Source organism: Giraffa tippelskirchi, chromosome 8, assembly GCF_054371585.1.
Source record: "Giraffa tippelskirchi isolate mGirTip1 chromosome 8, T2T-mGirTip1v1.2.pri, whole genome shotgun sequence".
In the NCBI taxonomy this organism is placed as follows: domain Eukaryota; kingdom Metazoa; phylum Chordata; class Mammalia; order Artiodactyla; family Giraffidae; genus Giraffa; species Giraffa tippelskirchi.
This window is the reverse complement of record NC_137282.1, coordinates 120,291,774-120,313,809: the sequence shown is the minus strand read 5'-3', so window position 1 is coordinate 120,313,809 and position 22,036 is coordinate 120,291,774. Positions and strand designations below refer to the sequence as shown.

The following is a 22,036-nucleotide window of genomic DNA, read 5'->3' as shown; positions in this document are numbered from 1 at the left end:
CAAAGGCCTCATGCGCTTCCACTCTCGCTGCTTCTTTTTAGAATTCGAATCTAACCAACCACAGGTGAACCTACCCTGGGTGGCTTGATGGAAGGGGACAAACCATGTACAGGCAAAGGCAAGCTGTGGGTCAGCCAGAAGCTCATCAGCTGAAACCAACATGTGACTGGGGCCGGCTGTGACGAGCCAAGCCTGACTCAGACCAGAACCACTGGCCAACTGGGCACAGCTCAAACTGCCGGTTCTCAGACTTGCGGACTAAACAGTTAACATTTGAATTGTTGCTGTTCACCGTTACAAAGCAGAAGCTAACTGACACACTCAAGGAGCAAACATGGTTGCTGGACATAATGAACCAAATGGCTGGGTTTTGTGATGCTGTCCAGTAAGGCTAGGCCTCCTGGGCATAAGAAAAGAAAAGCAAAGACACTGACTCACATCTGGTAATTGTCAAGTCATTGTGGCAGAGGAACTGAATAACCAAAGTGAGAACAACAGTAAAAGCTTCTCTAAGAAATATCAGTAACCTCAGATATGCAGATGACACCACCCTTATGGCAGAAAGCGAAGAACTAAAGAGCCTCTTGATGAAAGTGAAAGAGGAGAGTAAAAAAGTTGGCTTAAAGCTCAACATTCAGAAAACTAAGATCATGGCATCTGGTTCCATCACTTCATGGGAAATAGATGGGAAACAGTGGCAACAGTGTCAGACTTTATTTTTGGGGGCTCCAAAATCACTGCAGATGGTGATTGCAGCCATGAAATTAAAAGACACTTACTCCTTGGAAGGAAAGTTATGACCAGTCTAGACAGCATATTGACAAGCAGAGACATTACTTTGCCAACAAAGGTCCGTCTAGTCAAGGCTATGGTTTTCCCAGTGGTCATGTATGGATGTGAGAAGAATTGATGCTTTTGAACTGTGGTGTTGGAGAAGACTCTTGAGAGTCCCTTGGACTGCAAGGAGATCCAATCAGTCCATCCTAAAGGAGATCAGTCCTGGGTGTTCATTGGAAGGACTGATGTGGAAGCTGAAACTCCAACACTTTGGCCACCTCATGCGAAGAGTTGACTCATTGGAAAAGACCCTGATGCTGGGAAGGATTGGGGGCAGGAGGAGAAGGGGACGACAGAGGATGAGATGGTTGGATGGCATCAGCGACTCGATGGACATGGGTTCGGGTAGCCTCCGGGAGTTGGTGATGGAAAAGGAGGCCTGGCGTGCTGCAATTCATGGGGTCGCAGAGTCGGACACAACTGAGTGACCGAACTGAACTGAACTGATGCAACCGATTAAGAGTCTATACTAAGCAGAAAGGCAAGTGACGTTAAACCAGGAAGTGGTGACAGGCTGAACTCAGAGAAGCAAGAAACTCATTAACAGCTCATGATGAGATGCAGAGACAGGCAGGGATGCGGTCAAAGAGAGAGATTTCAGAACTTAGGATATGGGAGTTAGAGCAGTTCTAAGACATGATGAATAATTAGAGAACTATAAGATATTTGTCCATTTCATCTAAGCTGTCAAATTTCTTGGCATAAAGTTGTACAGAATACTCTCTTTTCCTCTTAATGTCTGTGGTTTCTATTGCTAAAATGTTTCTTCCATGTGTTATATCAGTGATTTGTCATTTTTTGATCAAGTTTGTCATTTTTTGACCAAATATCAAGTCTACCTTGATATTTATAAACTCTGTTGATCTTTTCAAAAAACCAACTTTAATATATACACTTGACTATATATGAAATAGATAAACAAGAATCTACTGTGAAGCACAGGGAACTATATATAATATCTTGTAATAATCTATAACAGGAAAGAATCTAAAAGAGAATATACATGTATATATAACTGAATCACTTTGCTATAGACCCGAAACTAACACAAAATTGTAGATTATACTTCAATTTTAAAATACTTTTAAAAAAACAATCTGGCTTTTGTTAATTTTCTCTATTGTATGTCTTTTATTTCATCAGTGTCTACTCTGATTTTTATTATGTCCTTCCTTCTACTTACTTTGCACTTACTCTTCCTTTTATTAATTCCCTAGCTTCTTAAAGTTGACAGTTTGCTAGATTTTAGACCATAAGCAGTTAAAGCTACATGTTTTCCTCTTAGCACTGCTTTGGCTGCATCCCACAATTTTGAGATACTGTGTTTCATTATCATTCACTTCAAAATATTTTCTAATTTTCCTTATGGTTTCTTTTTTGGTGAACGAATTTTCTAAAGCATGTTATTTAGCTTCCAAATATGTAAGGTTTTCCTAGAGATATTATCATTATTGATTCCTAGTTTAATTGTGTTATGATCAGAGAATATACTATATATGATTTCAATCCTTTTGAATTTAAATTAATTTGTATTGTGAATTGATTTATGGCCTAGAATATAGTCTGTCTTTGGGAATAAGTCATGTAGGTATGGTAGTTAAAATCATCAACTGTGATTCCAAAATTGTTTGCTTCTCCCTTTAATCTTGCCAATGTTTACTCCATGCATACATTTATGATTACATCTTCTTGAACATTTAGTCTTTTAATCATTAAAAAGAAACATCCTTTTTAATCTCTGTTAATACTATTTGCCTTGATATCTATTTTGTCTGAGCCACTCCAATCTTCTGATTATTATTTATATCATTTATTATTTTTCCATCTGTTCTCTTTCAATCTAATATAATAATTGATATGACTGGACTGAGGTCTACCATCTTCTTATTTTCATTCTGTCTCCTCTGTTTTTTCTTCTTTTGTCCCTGCCTTCTAGATCATTTGGATATTTTTTAAAAATTAAATTTAGGTTTATCTTTTGGCTGTGCATTATTTTTTACCGATTTCTCTGAGAACTAAAATATTCATATTTAACTTTTCATTCTATTTAATATTTAGAGTTAATACACCACTTCATATAAAATGTAGAAATCCTGCAATCATATGAGGATCCCATTTACACCCCTGTACTTCTCTACACTATAGCTGTCAAATCTTTGTATACATTACAAATCCCACAATGTTATCATTTGTGCTTTAAACAATCAGATGTTTTACAGTTTTACTAGAAAGATGGTACTGATGAAATTATTTGCAGGGCAGCAATGGAGACACAGACCTAGAGAACAGACTTATGGACACAGCAGTGGGGAGGAAGGAGAGGGAGGATGTATGAGAGAAACATGAAAACTTACATTATCATATGTAAAACAGACAGCCAATGGGAATTTGCTGCATGACTCAGGGAACTCAAACCAGTGCTCCGTAACAACCTAGAGGGGTGGGATGGGGGGGAGGTGGGAGGGAGGTTCAGGAGGGAGGGGACACATGTATACCTAGGACTGACTCATGCTGATGTATGGAAGAATCCAACACAATTCTGTAAAGCAATCATCCTTCAATGAAAAAAAAAACAAATTATAAAGAATAAAATTTTACTTTATATTTACCTTGGTATTTGGCATTTCTGATCTTTTTTATTTAAATTTACCACCACACTTCTTAAAACTAGCTGAACAAAGATAACCAAAGCACACTACTTGGCCTTCACCCGGCATGAATGCATAAAGCATACATTAAAATTTCCCCTGGTGTTTTCACTTAAGATCATGACAGTTAAAGCAACAACACTTGACACCAATTTGATTGCAAACAAACCACAAGATGAGGTACTGCAACTGGGAAACCAGAACTGGTGATAAGGGAAACATTTACAAGATAATTCAAAGTACACTTATGTTGATGTTTCAGATTATAAATTGAAGCAACATTAAATATTAGGCTTCCCAGTAGGCTCAGTGGTAAAGAATCTGCCCGCTAATTGAGGAGATGGAAGAGACACAGGTTTGATCCCTGGGTGGGGAAGATCCCCTGGAATGGGAAATGGCAACCCACTCCCAGTATTCTTGCCTAGAGAAGTCCATGGACAGAGGAGCCTGGTGGGCTACAGTCTATGAGGTTGCAAAGAGACAGACCCGACTAAGCACACATTAAATATTAAAGCTTTTGTTCAAAATTCTCACCTCAAAGTATAAAAATCTCTTCAATAATATACAAAAATGTCAGGAAATATTTTCAACTCATTTTAAAAAGTGCCTGTAGATGATATGGATATCATTGATATCTTCAGGACATTCCATCCAAATGCAGAAAAATACACCTTCTTCTCAAATGTGCATGAAACATTCTCCAGGATAGACAACATCTTAGGTCACAAACCAAATCTCAGTAAATTTAAGAAAACTGAAATTGTATCAAGCATCTTTTCCAACCACACCGCTATGAGACTAGATATCAATTACAAGAAAAAAACTGTAAAAAACACAAACAAATGGGGATTAAACAATACGTTTCTAAATAACCAACAGGTTACTGAAGAAATCAAAAGGGAAATCAAAAACTTTTAGAAACAAATGACAATGAAAACACAACTCAAAACCTAAAGGATGCAGCAAAAGCAGTTCTAAGAAGGATGTTTATAGCAATACAATCCTACTTCAAGAAACAAGAAAAACATCAAATAGACAACCTAACTTTACACCTAAAATGACTGGAGAAGAAGAGAAAAAAAAAACAAAATTAGCAGAAGGAAAGAAATCATAAAGATCAGAGCAGAAATAACTGAAAAAGAAATGAAAGAAACAATAGTAAAGATTAATAAAACTAAAAGCTGGTTCTTTGAGAAGATAAACAACATTAACAAACCTTTACCCAGACTCATCAAGAAAAAAGAGAGAGAAGAATCAAATCACCAAAATTATAAATGAAAAAGGAGAGGTTACAACAGACAATGAAGAAATACAAAGGATTATAAGAGACTATTATGAACAACTCTATGGCAATAAAATGGATAATCTGGAAGAAACAGACAGATTCTTAGAAAAGTTCAATCTTCCAAGACTGAACCAGAAATTATGAACAACCCAATTACAAGCACTGAAATTGAAGCTCTGATCAAAAATCTCCCAAAAAACAAAAGTCCAGATGGGTTCACAGGAGAATTCTGTCAAACATTTACAGAAGAGCTAATGCCTATCCTTCTAAAACTCTTTCAAAAAATTGTAGAGGAAGGAACACTTTCAAACTCATTCTATGAGGCCACCATCACCCAGATACCAAAAGCAGACAAAGACAACAAAAAAAAAGAAAACTACACGCCAATATCACTGATGAACATAGATGGAAAAATGCTCAATATAATTTTAGCAAACAGAATCCAACAACACATTAAAAAGCTCATACACCATGATCAAGTTATTCCAGGGATGCAAGGATTCTTCAATATATGCAAATCAATCAATGTGATATACCATATTAACCAACTGAAAGGTAAGTTCAGTTCAGTCGTGCAGTTGTGTCCGACTCTTTGCAACCTCGTGAACCACAGCATGCCAGGCCTCCCTGTCCATCACCAACTCCCAGAGTTTACTCAAACTCATGTCCATTGAGTCGGAGATGCCATCCACCCATCTCATCCTCTGTCGTCCCCTTCTCCTCCTGCCCTCAATCTTTCCCAGCATCAGGGTCTTTTCCAATGAGTCAGCTCTTCGCATCAGGTGGCCAAAGTATTGGAGTTTCAACATGATAATCTCAATACATGCAAAAAAAGCCTTTCATAAAATTCAACACCCATTTATAATGAAAACTCTTCAAAAAATGGGCATAGAAGGAATCTACCTCAACAATGTAAAGGCCATATATGATAAGCCTACACCAAACATTATTCTCAATGGTGAAAAACTGAAAGCATTATCCATAAGATCAGGAACAAGACAAGGGTGTCCACTTTCACCACTATTTTTCAACATAGTTCTGGAAGTCCTAGCTACAGAAATAGAGAACAAAAAGAAATAAAAGGAATACAGATTGCAAAAGAAGAAGTAAAAATCTCACTGTTTGCAGATGATATGATACTGTATATAGAAAACCATAAAGATACTATCAGAAAATTACTAGAGCTAATCAGTGAATTTAGGAAAGTTGCAGGATACAAAATCAATACACAGAAATCACTTGTATTTCTCTATACTAACAATGAAATATCAGAAAGAGAAATTAAGGAATCAATCCCATTCACCACTGCAACAAAAAGAATAAAATATCCAGGAATAAACTTACCTAAGGAGGCAAAAGAACTATATAAAGAAAATTATAAGACACTGATGAAAGAAATCAAAGATGACATAAGCAGATGGAGAAATATTCCATGTTCCTGGGTAGGAGTAATCAATATTGTGAAAAAGACTATACTACCAAACACAATCTACAGATTCAATGCAATCCCTATCAAATTACCAATGGCAGTTTTCACAGAACTAGAACAAAAAATTTCACAATTCATATGGAAACACAAGAGACCCTGAATAGTTAAAGCAGTCTTGAGAAAGAAGAATGGAGCTGGAGGAATCAACCTTCCTGACTTCAAATTACACTATAAAACTACAGTCATCATGACAGTATGGTATCAGCACAAAAACAGAAATACAGACCAATGAAACAAGATAGAAAGCCCAGAAATAAACCCATGCACCTATGGGTACCTTATTTTTGACAAAGGAGGCAAGAATATACAATGGGGCAAAGACAGCCTCTTCAATAAATGGTGCTGGGAAAACTGGACAGCTACATGCAAAAGAATGAAATTAGGTCACTTCCTAACACCATACACAATGATAAACTCAAAATGGATTAAAGACCTAAATGTAAGACCAGAAACTATAAAACTCTTAGAGGAAAACATAGGCAGAACACTCGATGATATAAATCAAAGTAAGATCCTCTATGACCCACCTCCTAGAGTAACAGAAATAAAAACAAAAGTAAACAAGTGGGACCTGATTAAATGTAAAAGCTTTTGCACAGCAAAGGAAACTCTAAGCAAGGTGAAAAGACAACCCTCAGAATGGGAGAAAATAATAGCAAATGAAACAACTGACAAAGGATTCATTTCCAAAATATACAAGCAGCTTATACAACTCAATACCAGAAAAACAAACAACCCAATCAAAAAGTGGGAAAAGACCTAAACATACATTTCTCCAAAGAAGACATACAGATGGCTAACAAACACATGAAAAGATGCTCAACATCCCTCATTATTACAGAAATGCATATCAAAACTACAATGAGTTATCACCTCACACCAGTCAGAAAGGCCATCATCAAAAAGTCTACAAACAATAAATGCTGGAGAGGGTGTGGAGAAAAGGGAATGCTCTTGCATTGTTTGTGGGAATGTAAATTTATATTCTTTGCAGCCAAAGATGGAGAAGCTCTATACAGTCAGCAAAAACAAGACCGGGAGCGGACTGTGGCTCGGATCATGAACTCCTTATTGCCAAATTCAGACTTAAATTGAAGAAAGTAGGGAAAACCACTAGACCATTCAGGTATGACCTAAATCAAATTCCTTATGATTATACAGTGTAAGTGAGAAATAGATTTAAGGGACTAGATCTGACAGACAGAGTGCCTGATGAACTATGGACAGAGGTTCATGCAGTTGTACAGGAGACAGGGATCAAGACCATCCCCATGGAAAAGAAATGCAAAAAAGCAAAATGGCTGTCTGAGGAGGCCTTACAAATAGCTGTGAAAAGAAGAGAAGCGAAAAGCAAAGGAGAAAGGGAAAGATATTCCCATCTGAATGCAGAGTTCCAAAGAGAAGCAAGGAGAGATAAGAAAGCCTTCCTCAGCGATCAATGCAAAGAAATAGAGGAAAACAACAGAATGGGAAAGACTAGAGATCTCCTCAAGAAAATTAGAGATACCAAGGGAACATTTCATGAAAAGATAGGCTCAATAAAGGACAGAAATGGTATGGACCTAACAGAAGCAGAAGATATTAAGAATAGGTGGCAAGAATACACAGAAGAATTGTACAAAAAAGATCTTCAAGACCCAGATAATCACAATGGTGTCATTACTCACCTAGAACCAGACATCCTGGAATGTGAAGTCAAGTGGGCCTTAGAAAGCATCACTACGAACAAAGCTAGTGGAGGTGATGGAATTCCAGTTGAGCTATTTCAAATCCTGAAAGATGATGTTGTGAAAGTGCTGCACTCAATATGCCAGCAAATCTGGAAAACTCAGCAGTGGACACAGGACTGGAAAAGGTCAGTTTTCATTCCAATCCGAAAGAAAGGCAATGCCAAAGAACGCTCAAACTACCGCACAATTGCACTCATCTCACATGCTAGTAAAGTAATGCTCAAAATTCTCCAAGCCAGGCTTTAGCAATACGTGCACCATGAACTTCCAGATGTTCAAGCTGGTTTTAGAAAAGGCAGAGGAACCAGAGATCAAATTGCCAACATCCACCGGATCATCGAAAAAGCAAGAGAGTTCCAGAAAAACATCTACCTCTGCTTTATTGACTATTCCAAAGCCTTTGACTGTGTGGATCACAATAAACTGTGGAAAATTCTGTAAGAGATGGGAATACCAGACCATCTGACCTGTCTCTTGAGAAACCTGTATGCAGGTCAGGAAGCAACAGTTAGAACTGGACATGAAACAACAGACTGGTTCCAAATAGGAAAAGGAGTACGTCAAGGCTATATATTGTCACCCTGCTTTTTTAGCTTCTATGCACAGTACATCATGAGAAACACTGGGCTGGAAGAAGCACAGGCTGGAATCAAGATTGCCTGGAGAAATATCAATAACCTCAGATACGCAGATGACACCACCCTTTATGGCAGAAAGCGACGAAGAACTAAAGAGCCTCTTGATGAAAGTGAAAGAGGAGAGTGAAAAAGTTGGCTTAAAGCTCAATGTTCAGAAAACTAAGATCATGGTATCCATGTTATCCCATCACTTCATAGGAAATAGACGGGGAAACAGTGGAAACAGTGTCAGACTTTATTTTTTTGGGCTCCAAAATCACTGCTGATGGTGATTGCAGCCATGAAATTAAAAGACGCTTACTCCTTGGAAGGAAGGTTATGACCCACCTAGATAGCATATTTAAAAGCAGAGACATTACTTTGCCAACAAACGTCCGTCTAGTCAAAGCTATGGTTTTTGCAGTGGTCATGTATGGATGTGAGAGTTGGACGGTGAAGAAAGCTGAGTGCCGCAGAATTGATGCTTCTGAACTGTGGTGTTGGAGAAGACTCTTGAGAGTCCCTTGGACTTTAAGCAGATCCAACCAGTCCATCCTAAAAGAGATCAGTCCTGGGTGTTCATTGGAAGGATTGATTTTGAAGCTGAAACTCCAATACTTTGGCCACCTCATGCGAAGTGTTGACTCATTAGAAAAGACCCTGATGCAGGGAAGGATTAGGGGCAGGAGGAGAAGGGAACGATAGAGGATGAGATGGCTGGATGGCATCACCAACTCGATGGACATGGGTTTTGGTAAACTCCGGGAGTTGGTGATGGACAGCGTGGCCTGGTGTGCTGCGATTCATGGGGTCGCAAAGATTCGGACACAACTGAGCTACTGAACTTAACTGAACTGAACTGAAATTGATACAGCCACTATGGAAGATGGTATGGAGACTCCTTAAAATACTAGGAATAAAACCAACATATGACTCAGCAATCCCACTCTTAGGCATACACCCTGAGGAAAGCAAAATTGAAAAAGACACATGTATCCCATTGTTCACTGCAGCACTATTTACAATAGCTATAACATGGAAGCAACCTAGATGTCCATCAACAGATGAATGGATAAAGAAGTTGTGGTACATATACACAATGGAATATTACTCAACCATAAAAAGGAAAGAATTTGAGTCAGTTGTAATGAAGTGGATGAACCTAGAGCCTATTATACTCAGTGAAGTAAGTCAGAAAGAGAAAATAAATATTGCATACTAACGCATATATACAGCATCTAGAAAAATGGTACCGAAGAATTTATTTGCAGGGCAGCAATGGAGAAACACATAGAGAATAGATTCATGGACATGGGGAGAGGGGAGGAGAGGGTGAGCTGTATGGAGAGAGCAGCATGGAAACTTACATTATCATATGTAAAACACATAACCAACGAGAATTTTCTGTATGTGTCAGGAAACTCAAACAGGGGCTCTGTATCAACCCAGACTGGTAAGATGGAAGAGAGTTTCAAAAGGGAGGGGATATATGTATACCTATGGCTGATTCATGTTGAGGTTTGACAGAAAACAACAAAATTCTGTAAAGTAATTATCCTTATATTAAAAAAAAAAGTGTCTGAATCTGTATATTTTCAAAGTAAACATAGGATGCTAACTAAGGCGCAACTTAGGTAAACATCAGGGGTTATGAGTATGCCTGAAATAGAAAATGAAAAGCATCTGTCTGTTTCCCTTTAAATAAAACCAGGATATGGGAATATTTTGAAAGTTAGCATCCATGAGAACTGAAAATTAAACTGACTTTACAAAACATCAAATACATTCATTTCTTCACCAAACATTTACAGAGCTAAAAACCAGGGATTTAGTCTATCTTCAAGATACTTACAATCTTTTAAGAGACACAAATTTTAAAAACTCAACTATTATTATTATCATTTTTATTATTACAAGGGAGTTAACAAAGGTTCCTGAAGACAACTTATGAACTGGGTTTTAAAGGAAGAGCAAAGAGTTTTAGTCTTTCGGTGCCTGGGTATTTCTGCTTTAGTTAGGAGTGGGTGTGCAAAAAAAGAAAGGGAAGGCAAAGAAGGGCTTTCTCTATTGGAAATAACAGGATCGAAAACAATAATCCAAAAAAGTCACAGTCTCTTTGGAGAATTAGAACCGTCACCAGGATATCAGCATAGGCATCCCTCTGATATCACATGAAGAAGGTTGAACTTTATTACCCAGGACAAAGTGGAAAGCCACTGAAAGACTTGAAGTAGGGGAGGAATATGGCTTACCCAACCTTTTCTTCCTGCCCACCTCTACCACAGAAGCCAGGAAAAATGAAAGCTCATATTCGAAACTTCCTGCACAGTGAGAGATGACCTTGTGGCACAGTTCTGACCAATGAAGCGTAAGAAGAAACCTAACTGAAAAGGCATCCGGCAAAGATTTTGATTCGGTGATGAGTTTCTTTCCCTGACTGTCTCTGCCTTTTCCCTCACTTCCTTCCTTGAATTCGGGCATGATGTCTAGAAGGGTGCAAGCATCCTGCAAGTATGAGGGAAAGGCCAGGACCATCCCAATCACCCCAGCGACAACAAGCGGGACCGCTACACCAAAGCCAGCGCCATCTCTAGACTGCTTGCTGTGAGGGAAGAGAAATCCCTGTTGTTTTTATTTTTTTCATAGCTGTTGTTTTTGGCCACACCACGAAGCATGCAGGGTCTTAGTTCCCCAAGCAGGGATCAAACCCAAGCTCCCCTGCACTGGAAGCCTAGAGTCTTAACCACTGGGCCTCCAGGGAAATCCATAGAAATCCGTGGTTATTAATAGCCCATCTTATGCTGGGATCACCAGGTCAGAATGGCTCCCTGACTAGTGAGTTTGAAGACTTAATCTGTATTTTAGAAAGATCTTTACTAAATTAGCATATATGGATTGGGAGTGGGGAGTTAGGGAGACTTGCCTGGAGGCTTGTTATAGGGTCTGAAGCAAGGTAACCGTCAGGAGGACGGTAAGAAAGGCAGGGCGGGATAGGATGGGTGAGGGGGTCTGTCACAGCTTATAGATTTCTAGTGTGGGCAACTGCAGCAGCAGGGCTGAGGGTGTGCCACTCTCCACAACGGGGCAGATGCTCAGTCTGAGACTCCTGCAGGGCACCTATGTGACAACGAGGGAAGAGGATCAACTCTGTATCTGGAGGTTAAGAGTGAAGCCTGAATCTGACATAGAGCTTTCAGAGTAACCATTCTGTGAAGAAGGGGCTTCCCTCATAGCTCAGTTGGTAAAGAATCCGCCTGCAATGCAGGAGACCCCGGTTCAATTTCTGGGTCAGGAAGACCCGCTGGAGAAGGGACAGGCTACCCACTCCAGTATTCCTGGGCTTCCCTTATAGCTCAACTGGTAAAGAATCCGCCCGCAATGCAGGAGACCTGGGTTCAACCCCCAGGTTGGGAAGATCCCCCGGAGAAGGGAAAGGCTACCCACTCCAGTATTCTGGCCTGGAGAATTCCATGGACTGTATACTCGCAAAGAATCTGACATGACTGAGCAACTTTCACTTTCATTCGGTGAAGAGGAACCAAAGCAGGAGATATGTGGGTACAAGTCCAGTGTGAACAGGATGAGTAAAAATGAGGTCCAGCAAATCTATTTAGAAAAAACTAGGTAAGTGGTTGCCTAGGGTTTCGGTGTGGAGGTGGGAGGTGAATGGGGAGTGACTGCTAACTGGTATGGGCTTTCTCTGGGGGGATAATGAAAATGTTTTCAATTAAATTGTGTGATGGTTGCACAACATTCTAAACACACTAAAAATCACTGAATGGCTGAACTAGATAGTATGTGAATTTTATCTCAACAAAGTTATTTTAAAAATCAGGAGAAAGGGAGTAAGTTGGGAATATCAACATCTAAGTAAAAAGAGGGTCTAGCGCAGGAACAGAGGGTGCCGTGGACAGAAAAAGAAAAGGGGGAAGAGTTTCAAGAAGGGATTGATGTTGGGGCTTCCACGGTGGCCCAGTGGCTGGGGCTTCAAGCTTCCAATGCGGGAGGCCTGGGGTCAATCCTTGGTCGGGGAGCTGGATCCCACATGCTGCAACTAAGACCCAGCGAAACCAAATAAATAAATAACAAACAAGTACTTTTTAAAAAGAAGGGGTCAGTTGTCAACAAAGTCCAATGCAAGATAGGTCAATTAAACCTAATACAGAAATATGGAATGTAACAATATGGAACTCATGGCTGAGCAAAGGGAGAGTGGTTTCAAGTTGCAGCAGCAGAAGTAGATTTTACTAAGTCAAGAAATAAATAAGAGCATGGAAACAGTGTCAGACTTTATTTTTTTCGGCTCCAAAATCACTGCAGATGGTGACTGCAGCCATGAAATTAAAAGACGCTTGTTCCTTGGAAGAAAAGCTATGACCAACCTAGACAACGTATTAAAAAACAGAAACATTGCTTTGCCAACAAAGGTCCATCTAGTCAAGGCTATGGTTTTTCCAGTAGTCGTGTATGGATGTGAGAGTTGGACTATAAAGAAAGCTGAGCACCGAAGAATTGATGCTTTTGAACTGTGGTGTTGGAGAAGACTCTTGAGAGTCCCTTGGACTGCAAGGAGATCAAACCAGTCCATCCTAAAGGAAATTAGTCCTGAATATTCACTGGAAGGACTGATGCTGAAGCTGAAACTCCCAATACGTTGGCCACCTGATGCAAACAACTGACTCACTGGAAAAGACCCTGATGCTGGAAAAGATTGAAGGCAGGAGGAGAAGGGGGTGACAGAGGATGAGATGGTTGGATGGCATCACTGATTTGATGGACATGAGTCTGAGTAAGCTCCGGGAGTTGGTGATGGACAGGGAGGCCTGGCGTGCTGCAGTCCATGGGGTCGCAAAGAGTCGGACACGACTGAGCGACTGAACTGAAGGAATGAGAGGTGGCAGATAAAGAACCCTTTTCAGGGAACTTTTCTTGCCAAGACAAGAGCTAGTGGTACAGGGAGCCTTGTTTTCGAAAGGACGCACCTATGATGTTTATATGTCAGGAGCAGGCGCCAGCAGAGAGGGAGCAATAGAAGACAAACAGCGGAGTCAACTCCCCCAAGAGACAGGAAGACAAGGAATTCACGGCGTAAGCATAAAACACCCACAAGGAGGCGGAAAACTGGGTGGGAGGGAAGATTAAGATACCACTTAATATGCAGGGGCAAGAAGTTTAAGGTGCTATTACTTGGTGGCACTGATGTCTTCAGTGAGTTAGGAGATAGAAGTCACTGGCTGAGGGTGGAGGGCTAGGCTTGAGGATTTGAGGAGGAAACAGACATTCAGATTATTATGGGAGGGGGATTTTCCTCAAGGAAGAAGTTTAAAAGCAGAAACATTTTCAAATATTTTTTAAAACTGTAATATATCACATGGCCTTGTACATAATAAGTTGCCTGCAAATCCCTGGACACATACGGTGTCCGTGGTCAAGTATAACCCGGTGATGCTTGACAACTAGGCTTGAAACACGCAATGTCCTACAAGAACACAGCTTTCAGGTGACCAGGAAGATCCCCAGCCAGTCATGATCACAGGCCTTAGAACCGAGGCTACAACTCTCCACACTCTGTGACAGAGAAAAAAGAGTAAATGGGCTGTTTTGCCATAGTTGCTAGAAAGGAAATCAACACTCTTTGCTTCTCTTGAGAGTTCAGAGCAGGTGTCCTCCTAAGATGCTCAAATAATGTTCTGTGAAAGCCTCTGTCAGCTATCGAGTGGTACTGAAAAATTATTTTTTATTATAGCTGGCACCTACGTATGTTTCCAGTTCTACATTCTGTGATATGATCTCAAGACCCCTACCTTCTAATCATATGGACATGTTCTGAGCTATCTAAAGACAAGTGTGTTTCCTAAATTGTTGCCTATTCTTAAGTGGTTCTGCTGTCTTAGGGGTTTTCTCTGAGTCCCTCTCTGTCTAGCTGGATACTACTGAGCCTGCAGGCTGCAACAGAAACATCACCTCCTCCTGGAAGGCTTCTCTGATCACCCCAGCCAGAAGCCATCACATCCTCAGAATTATTCCAACCATCCCTTTTATAATAATCTGTTACTTCATGTTTATGCTAATTATTTTACCTTTACCTACCTTAAATTCTTAGAAAGAATTGTGCTTTACATGATGCCTTTTTTAGCAGGATGCTTTTTTTTGCACATAATAAAAACAGGGCTTGTTTACTCAGAGATCATCTTCATGTTACTGGTGAGAACCTCAAGTCTGTCTCAGAGACCCCGAGAGACTAGACCAAGATGGCACAGTTAGTTAGTGGCAGAGCTGGAACCCAAACCCAAGACTCTAAACTCTTATCCCTGTAGTCTCATTAAACCACTGCTTGTTATTTGCCTGGTTCTATGCTATAACTGTAGTCTCAAAAATTGAGTTCTTAACCCTTAAGTTTAGACAGAGATTTCAGACTTCTCCGAAAAAGCTTTCTTCTAGATTGGATTTAATAGGTTTGGATGCAAGAAAAAACAGGTTTCTTTCTTTCTTTCTTCTTTAGCTCTCAGCATCCTCTGTTACCACAGAGCTGAAGTAAGGGTGAATTCTATGCTAGTGGTGACCCGGTTGATGGGGTGAATTTGTCTTTTTCATGAATGTACTCGCTGTACTTGCACAGCTTGGCCTCTGATGCTTCCATCACAGTTGTGATTCATAGCTGGAAATCGCACAGCAGTTCAGTTATGGGAACCCAACCAGTAAATGCAAAATTTCAGCACTAACGGAGTAATCTGGAAAGTTATCGTTAAGGGCAAGGGCTATACCTCAGGCCCTTTGTTATTCCTACCATCTAATATTATACTTTGTAGGTGATGAAAAAATAAACGTCTGTTTTTAAAATAATTAAGTGAAGCAAAATGAACCCAATATCATGTGTCCAGTTCAACTTAAGATTGATTTAATTAGCATAAACTGACTTAGACCTAGAATTTAACTCCAGGCAAAGAATTTGTTTATAAAGATAAACTAATTGCAAAAGAAAACTAAATAATAAACTAACTAAATAATAAATGATCATTTTCTCTAATCCACTAAATGGGTAACACTTTTTTTTCTTTGGGTCTCAGCTGCAGCACACAGGATCTTTAGTTGCAGCACATCTGATCTAGGCCCCTGGTGAGGAATTGAACCCTGCTCCTATGCACTGGAAGCTCAGAATCTTAGCCACTGGACCACCAGGGGAAGTCCCCAGATTGGTAATTCTTAATGGAAGATGCAGATTCCAGGAGAAGCTCTGAACCACGGTTACTCCACTGAACATGCTTCCATGGTTTGGTGCAGAGATGCTCTGGGAACATGATGAAGCCAAGAGAGTCTGTGTGGACCACCTTTCCATCTAGGAGAGGGTAATGTGGAGAATCCCTGGGAAAATCTAAAGGATTTGCCTTGACAGCTTCATCAGGAATAGCCAGTAAAAATTCACTCCACTGAGCTTCTCTCTTTCACTGAGAATTCTGGGCACATGATTCTCTGGAATGTGAATGACACAGTTAAAAATCACACAGTGGTTCCTTTTCCCTGAAACAGGAAGTGAAGTTATTTACTCAATCCTGGTGGACACAAAGCACACTCTTGCTTTTCTTGATATCAAACAAGGCTGCCCTTATTCCACTGAGCTGATGAATAGGGATCATGTACCACTGTCCACACTGGGTATTCTCAAGGGCATTATATATAATGGTCTCCACTCTCCTGAAGAGCTCCCAAGGCTCTTTCTTGTAATCTAATGGTACCTCAATTACCCATATCACTTTCTGAGTTTTCCTTAAAATCAAGATTGTCATTGTCTGGTCCTCATCACAGGCGTCTAGGGTAACAGGCATTGTGTCAAGTCACAGCATCAAATCTTATAAGTCCTCAGGAAAAGTATCCTTCTTACAGACCCAGAATGAGCACTTGGTTTCCAGACTGTCTCACATCAATACGAAATCACTTCTCCTCACTAATATATATATTATATATATATAATATATATATATACATATACACAATATATATACATGTATCACACAGCACAAGTTCTTTATATTCACATACAAAGTGCATATTTCTAGTTGTCTAACTGAGCCCCTTTTTATCTGTTAGAGAATTGGGGTTGAACACTTGTTGGGTGGTTAATAATTTCACATTCTCATATGCTATCATTAAAATTTAGGGTACTCCTAAGCCAGTAAAGATGAGTTTGCAAGCGTGTGAAAATAAAAAAGGATTGTTGGTAGTTGTCAAATATCTCATAAATATCTGTATCACTTACTTCTAGCTTTATGAGGGAGAGACTAAGATGAGATGTTGATTATTCACGTGTGAAAGTGAAAGTGAAGCTGCTCAGTCATGTCCGACTCTTTGCAACCCCACGGACTGTAGCCCACCAGGCTCCTCCATCCATGGAATCTTCCAGGCAAAAGTACTGGAGTGGGTTGCCATTTCCTTCTCCAGGGGATCTTCCTGACCCAGGAATCGAACCTGGGTCTCCCACATTGTAGGCAGACGCTTTCACCATCTGAGCCACCAGGGAAGCCTGATTATCCACTTAGTGAGAACTAAAAAGCTGCAGCCACTCAGATGAGAGACGTGGATTTTTTTTCTTCCTGCTGCAAAACTTCCCCAAAGCACACTGGGTCCTGATGACAAAGTCTCCCCCCAAGAGAAGTATTTCTCTGCCTACCTGGGAAGAAATATCCTGAAATTTCCTGTCCAATTGGACTCCTTTCTGGACTTACGGAAACCAGAAGCGATATCCTCCACCAAGTAAAGCAGCCAAGTGCTAACTGAACTTCTCGTGTGTTCATCGGCATCCCCAAAGCTCTTTCACATTTCAAAATACACCAGCAGATCTTAAACCCTCTTCCCTCATTTGACCACTATAGAAGCGCTGAGGGTGACTTACCTACCGACTGAGACGGGGATAAGTAATAGAATACTCGACAGGACTATAACTATGTAAGAAACTAACTATACTATACTATACTATAGTATATAGTATATATATATAACTAACTATACTATAACTATGTAAGAAAACAAAATCGGTTTTTTTCATACTTATTTTGCATCAGCTACTGCTAAAATGCAACACAAGTTCTAATTTCCTAATTTGCTAGAACCCAAAAACTTCAGAGGTATTCCCCATGGAGAAAATCCTGCAGGAAATGGCGTTTTGAAAGGGACAAGGGGAAAAAAATGCACCCCTCTGTTTTCCTTAGGGGAAAATGTTTTGTTTGTAGTGGACATGAAACAATGATGAAATAGACATTCTCCTGCAACAGTCTAAGGATGTTCACTTATCACATGACTTTCTTTGAGTAGTTTAACACAGGACCTTGGTACAAAAAAGAACACAGGTGGGCTATCAGCAAATGACGCTAACACTACACTAAACTTTCTGAGAAAAACATTCTAACCAAATCCATTTTCCTGTAATTGGTGATTTACATTTTCAGTACAAACTCTAGAGCAATATTTTAACATCCGGAAAGATAAAGTAAGAGTTGGGATTTAGCAAATGCTGAATTCTGAGCACTGTCCTGAGAAAGTGCAAAAAATTTTTCTCTTCTGCCCAGTTATGGGAACAGGCACTCACTGAGGAATTTTTCACTCATTTGCTAAATATTCATCATACAACAGGCAGTGGGGATATAGCCGTAAATGAGAGACTTGGTCCAAGCTGTCAAGATCCTCACAGCCCAGCAGATAAGGCAAATATGAAGCAGATTGAAGGATGTCAATCTGTACAGGGGATCTTGTGAAATGAACTACGGTGTTAAACAGTCACTCCCAGCTTTCCTAACCAAAGGCAAGTTTAGGATAAATACTTAACTGACAGATAACTAAACAAAACGTACTCCTAACTCATTTTTTCTGTCTGTGCTTTTCGCTGAAACACTTGGTGACTGATCTAACAACCCATAACAGGATTTTGATTCTGGTTCTAGCATTGATGTGTATTGGACTGGTGATCTCTTTTTAAAATCAAAATTCTAAATTTTGGTGTTTATACCTTGACGGTGATTTTTTATCACTTCTAGATGGGTTAGTCTATTAAATTAATCAGATATTCAAAGAGGGTTGGTTTATAACAGACACAGCTTGTGTTGTTTCAGATAACTTTGAATTAACTAATCTAATAAAGACTTTAAGATTTGCAGAGAGATCTTTTACTTTTACACAGTTTTAATTCAATTTTGCAAAATATAATATACCTATCAATTACTGAATAGCTACTATAAACTAAATGGGTTTTTGTGTCTGGTTTTTTTTCTTGTTTTTTTTTTGCCTCACTGCACAGCTTCTGAGATCCTAGTTCCCCGAACCCAGGCCCCCTGCAACCGAAGGGCAGAGTCCTAACCACTGAGCCACCAGGTAATTCCCATAACTCGTTTTTTTTAAAACACTATTACTGGTAAACCCTGCCTCCCCTTACAGCCCCGTAAGGTACTATTAGCTCTATTTTACAGGAAGGGGAACGGAGGGTCTGAGAAGTTGAGTCTCCCAGCACCACACAATTAGTTAGCACTGGAACCTCTGATCATCTGATTGGTTATTTTATTCTCTTTACAGTCCTAAATTGAGCCCAGAGTTCTCACCCACCAGGGCACCAGGCATAATTCCTCATTGGGCAGCATTATAAGGGTGTTATAGTAATACAGTGAAAGCTTTCAAGCAACCAGAGTCCAATCAAACATCCAGGGTGCGACAAAACACCGGATTAACAAGGGAAATGAAATGAGAAATAACTTCTCAGGTAAACAGCAAGCCGATGGAGGGTGTCTAACTATGAAGTCTTTGCTAAGATGATCAAGCCACATCACCCACTGCTACCAGCAACCTCCTGCCTGTGTGAAACTCCCCGGGAAAGGAGGGGAAATCATCTGGCATTAAGTGGGGGTTGGCCTGGAAACTCATCAAGAAACGCTGGGTCGGGAGACCTTGTGTTTCTCGGTTTTGTTCTGTCTCCAGAAGACCTAGTCCTACAACAGTTCCACTGAATCAGTGCGGCCAGGTCACCTTTTTAAGGAGGGATGGATGGTTCACCTTTTGAGGGTAAAGCCTGATCACTATCATCATCACTTTGCAAAAGTCATCAGACGTCCCCAGTAAAACATGGAGCGCTTTCTGGGTGAACAGGAATATAAACTTGCAAGTCTAAAAGGTAATGCACACGGATCAAATTGCCCTGCACTAACTCCCTAAAAGCTCCCAGCGTGGTTGGATACCCAAGTGAATAGCGGCGGCTGGCCGACTGCGCCCAGAAAGCTTCCGGCCATTTCCAGACGGTCAAGGAAGCTGACAGCCACCGCAGGACTGCGTTCCTGAGGTCAGGTCGCTTTTAGGGGCTGTCTCTCCCCTTCCAGCATAGCGGCTCCACGACACAAGAAATCTGCCAAAAACCGCTCCCGGGGAACTCATGCTGGGGAGTCGCTTCAAATCAAACACGTCCCTTTTGGCCTGGGGGCTGTAGGCTCGCCATTCAACGCCCTAGTGGCTTCTAAACACGCCTATGATTAATACTGGTACCCAGGAAAGAGAACTTCTTCTGACCTTGAGCGTGCGCGCTAAATAAATTACCTCGGAACGAAAGTGGTGAGATCTCAGAACAGCATCTGGGGGAGAAAAAAAAAAAGAAAAAACGAGACTTCAGTTAACTCCTTGTTCTTCACCTGCCGAGTCACCGACGACTTACCTGGGGGACCGGGGGCCGGAAGGCGCGTTCCGGACGCCTCGAACGCAGTGGGGACAGCCCGCAGGGCGGGTTGGCTGCTAGGCCATCAGTTTAGAAGTTTCAGGGAAAGTTTTGGGGGAGTTGGGGCGCCCCGAATTCTCCCTGCCCCGGGCTCCGGCGCCGGGGGGCGCGGGTGAAGGCGGCTGCCGCAGCCCGGACTCCGCTCGACCGCCCGGGGCGCCGAGCCCGAGCGTCCGCCGCCTTCCCTCTCCCGGAGCTCTGCGCCGCGGGCACCACGACCCGGCGGACCCGACGAGGCGGCCGGGGCTTGAAGCACGAAGCGCCCCGGGCCGGGGGAGGAAGAGCGAGGACGCGGCGGGGGCAGCGGCGCGGAGGGAGCTAGCCGCGCTCCCCTCTCCAGACCCGCCGAACGGTCCCCCCGGCCCCGAGGAAGCCCGCCGCGACGCGTCTCACCTCGGCTCCTTGAACGACCCGAAAAGACCGATTTCATGGGATGCCTCCCCTTCTGGAGCCTGCGGTGCCAGCAGCAGAAGAAGACGATGGTGGCGATGGTGCCCAGCAGAAGCAGCAGGAGGAAGAGGGCACATTGGATGCTATAGGGTCTCAGCAGGACGAGGAACGCGGCGGCGATCATGGTGCGGGCGCGGCGCGGCCGGCCGGCGGGCGGCGGGACCGGAGGGCGGCGGCACAGGCACCCGCGCGGGGCGCACGCGGCGCGGCGAGCGCGGCTCAGAGCGTCATGCCCGGCGCTCGCGGCCCCGCGCCGGCCCAATGGCTGCGCACCCGAGCCCGCCGCGCAGCGCGAATGAGTCCGGGCTGCGGGCAGCGCTGCCCATGACTCAGCAGACGGCGGCCCGGCGGGCACTAGGCGGCGGGGAGCCGCCCCCGCCCCCCGCGGGCGCCCCCGCCCCGCCCCGCGTGCTGCCCCCGGGCGCAGCCCCGCGGCAGACGCGGCGCGGGGGGAGGGCCCGCCCCGCCGGCCCCGCCCGGACCCCGCGCATCGCCCGGCGGCCGCGGCGGCCGCAGCATCCCCGGAGCCGGAGCTCGCGGGGCGGGGCGGGCGCGGGGCGCGGGGGGCGGGCGCGGGGCGCCGCGGCGGGGGCCCGCGGATGACATCACGGCAGGGCTGCGGCGCGCGCGCGCGCGCGCGGACATGGCTGCGGCAGCCCCTGGCTGTGCCCCGGCCTGAGCGCCCAGCGCCCTCCCGCTGAGCCGCCTGCCCGTCCGCGCCGTCTGCGGGGCTCCGGCCGGGCGCCCCTTCGCTCCCGCGCGCCGGGGCTGCCGCCTCCCTGGCCTCGCGCGGCCGGATCGCTGGGGAGCCCGGCGACAGGGGGCGCCCGGGAGCCGGGGGTAGACCGCAGAGCGCCGGCGGGAGCCTCCGGGCGGTGCTGCCCCCGCCTCCCATCCCCCCCCCCCGCGCCCCGACCCGCGCGGCTGGGGCTCCGGAGGATGCAGCCGGGTGAGCGATTGCTTGCGGGGGGGCTTCCTGCACGACCACGCGTGAGCCCCAGGCAGGGCCTTCCCTGGGATTCTGGGTTCCCCGGAACAGGGGGCCCACCCCTACCTCTCCGACCCCCCTGAACTGGACGCGCGCCCCGGCTGGGGTCTGCAGACGTGACCCCGACCACCCCTAACTTGGTACAGTTTCGCAGCCGAGAAGTGGGCGCTTGGCATCCCCTTCTATCCATCCATGCGTTGACCCTAAAACCTCGCCTCGTTTAGTGCAGCTGGAGGGAGAGGCAGTTTCAGA

The 22,036-nt window shown here is 43.2% G+C and overlaps 2 protein-coding genes across 6 annotated transcripts in view; one reads left to right on the top strand and one right to left on the bottom strand.

The window, feature by feature from the left end:
- Positions 1-21,219, bottom strand: part of DST (dystonin) — a 512,241-nt gene extending 491,022 nt beyond the window's left edge. For 3 of the 5 annotated variants that reach the window (XM_081519063.1, XM_081519065.1, XM_081519069.1), the window contains exons 1-2: positions 20,740-21,219; positions 20,172-20,206 (exon numbers count right to left, since the gene is read on the bottom strand). In XM_081519063.1, the coding sequence (XP_081375189.1) occupies positions 20,172-20,206; positions 20,740-20,920 (216 nt within the window). In that variant the 5' untranslated portion in view covers positions 20,921-21,219. Of the gene's footprint in view, positions 1-20,144; positions 20,207-20,739 lie in introns of all 5 variants that reach the window. The other 2 variants (XM_081519062.1, XM_081519064.1) reach the window with 1 other exon arrangement.
- Positions 21,220-21,408: 189 nt separating this feature from the next.
- BEND6 (BEN domain containing 6) overlaps positions 21,409-22,036 on the top strand; it is a 61,406-nt gene continuing 60,778 nt past the window's right edge. The window contains exon 1 of the mRNA XM_081519756.1: positions 21,409-21,745. The gene's annotated coding sequence lies outside the window, so the exon portion shown is untranslated. The remainder of the gene's footprint in view (positions 21,746-22,036) is intronic.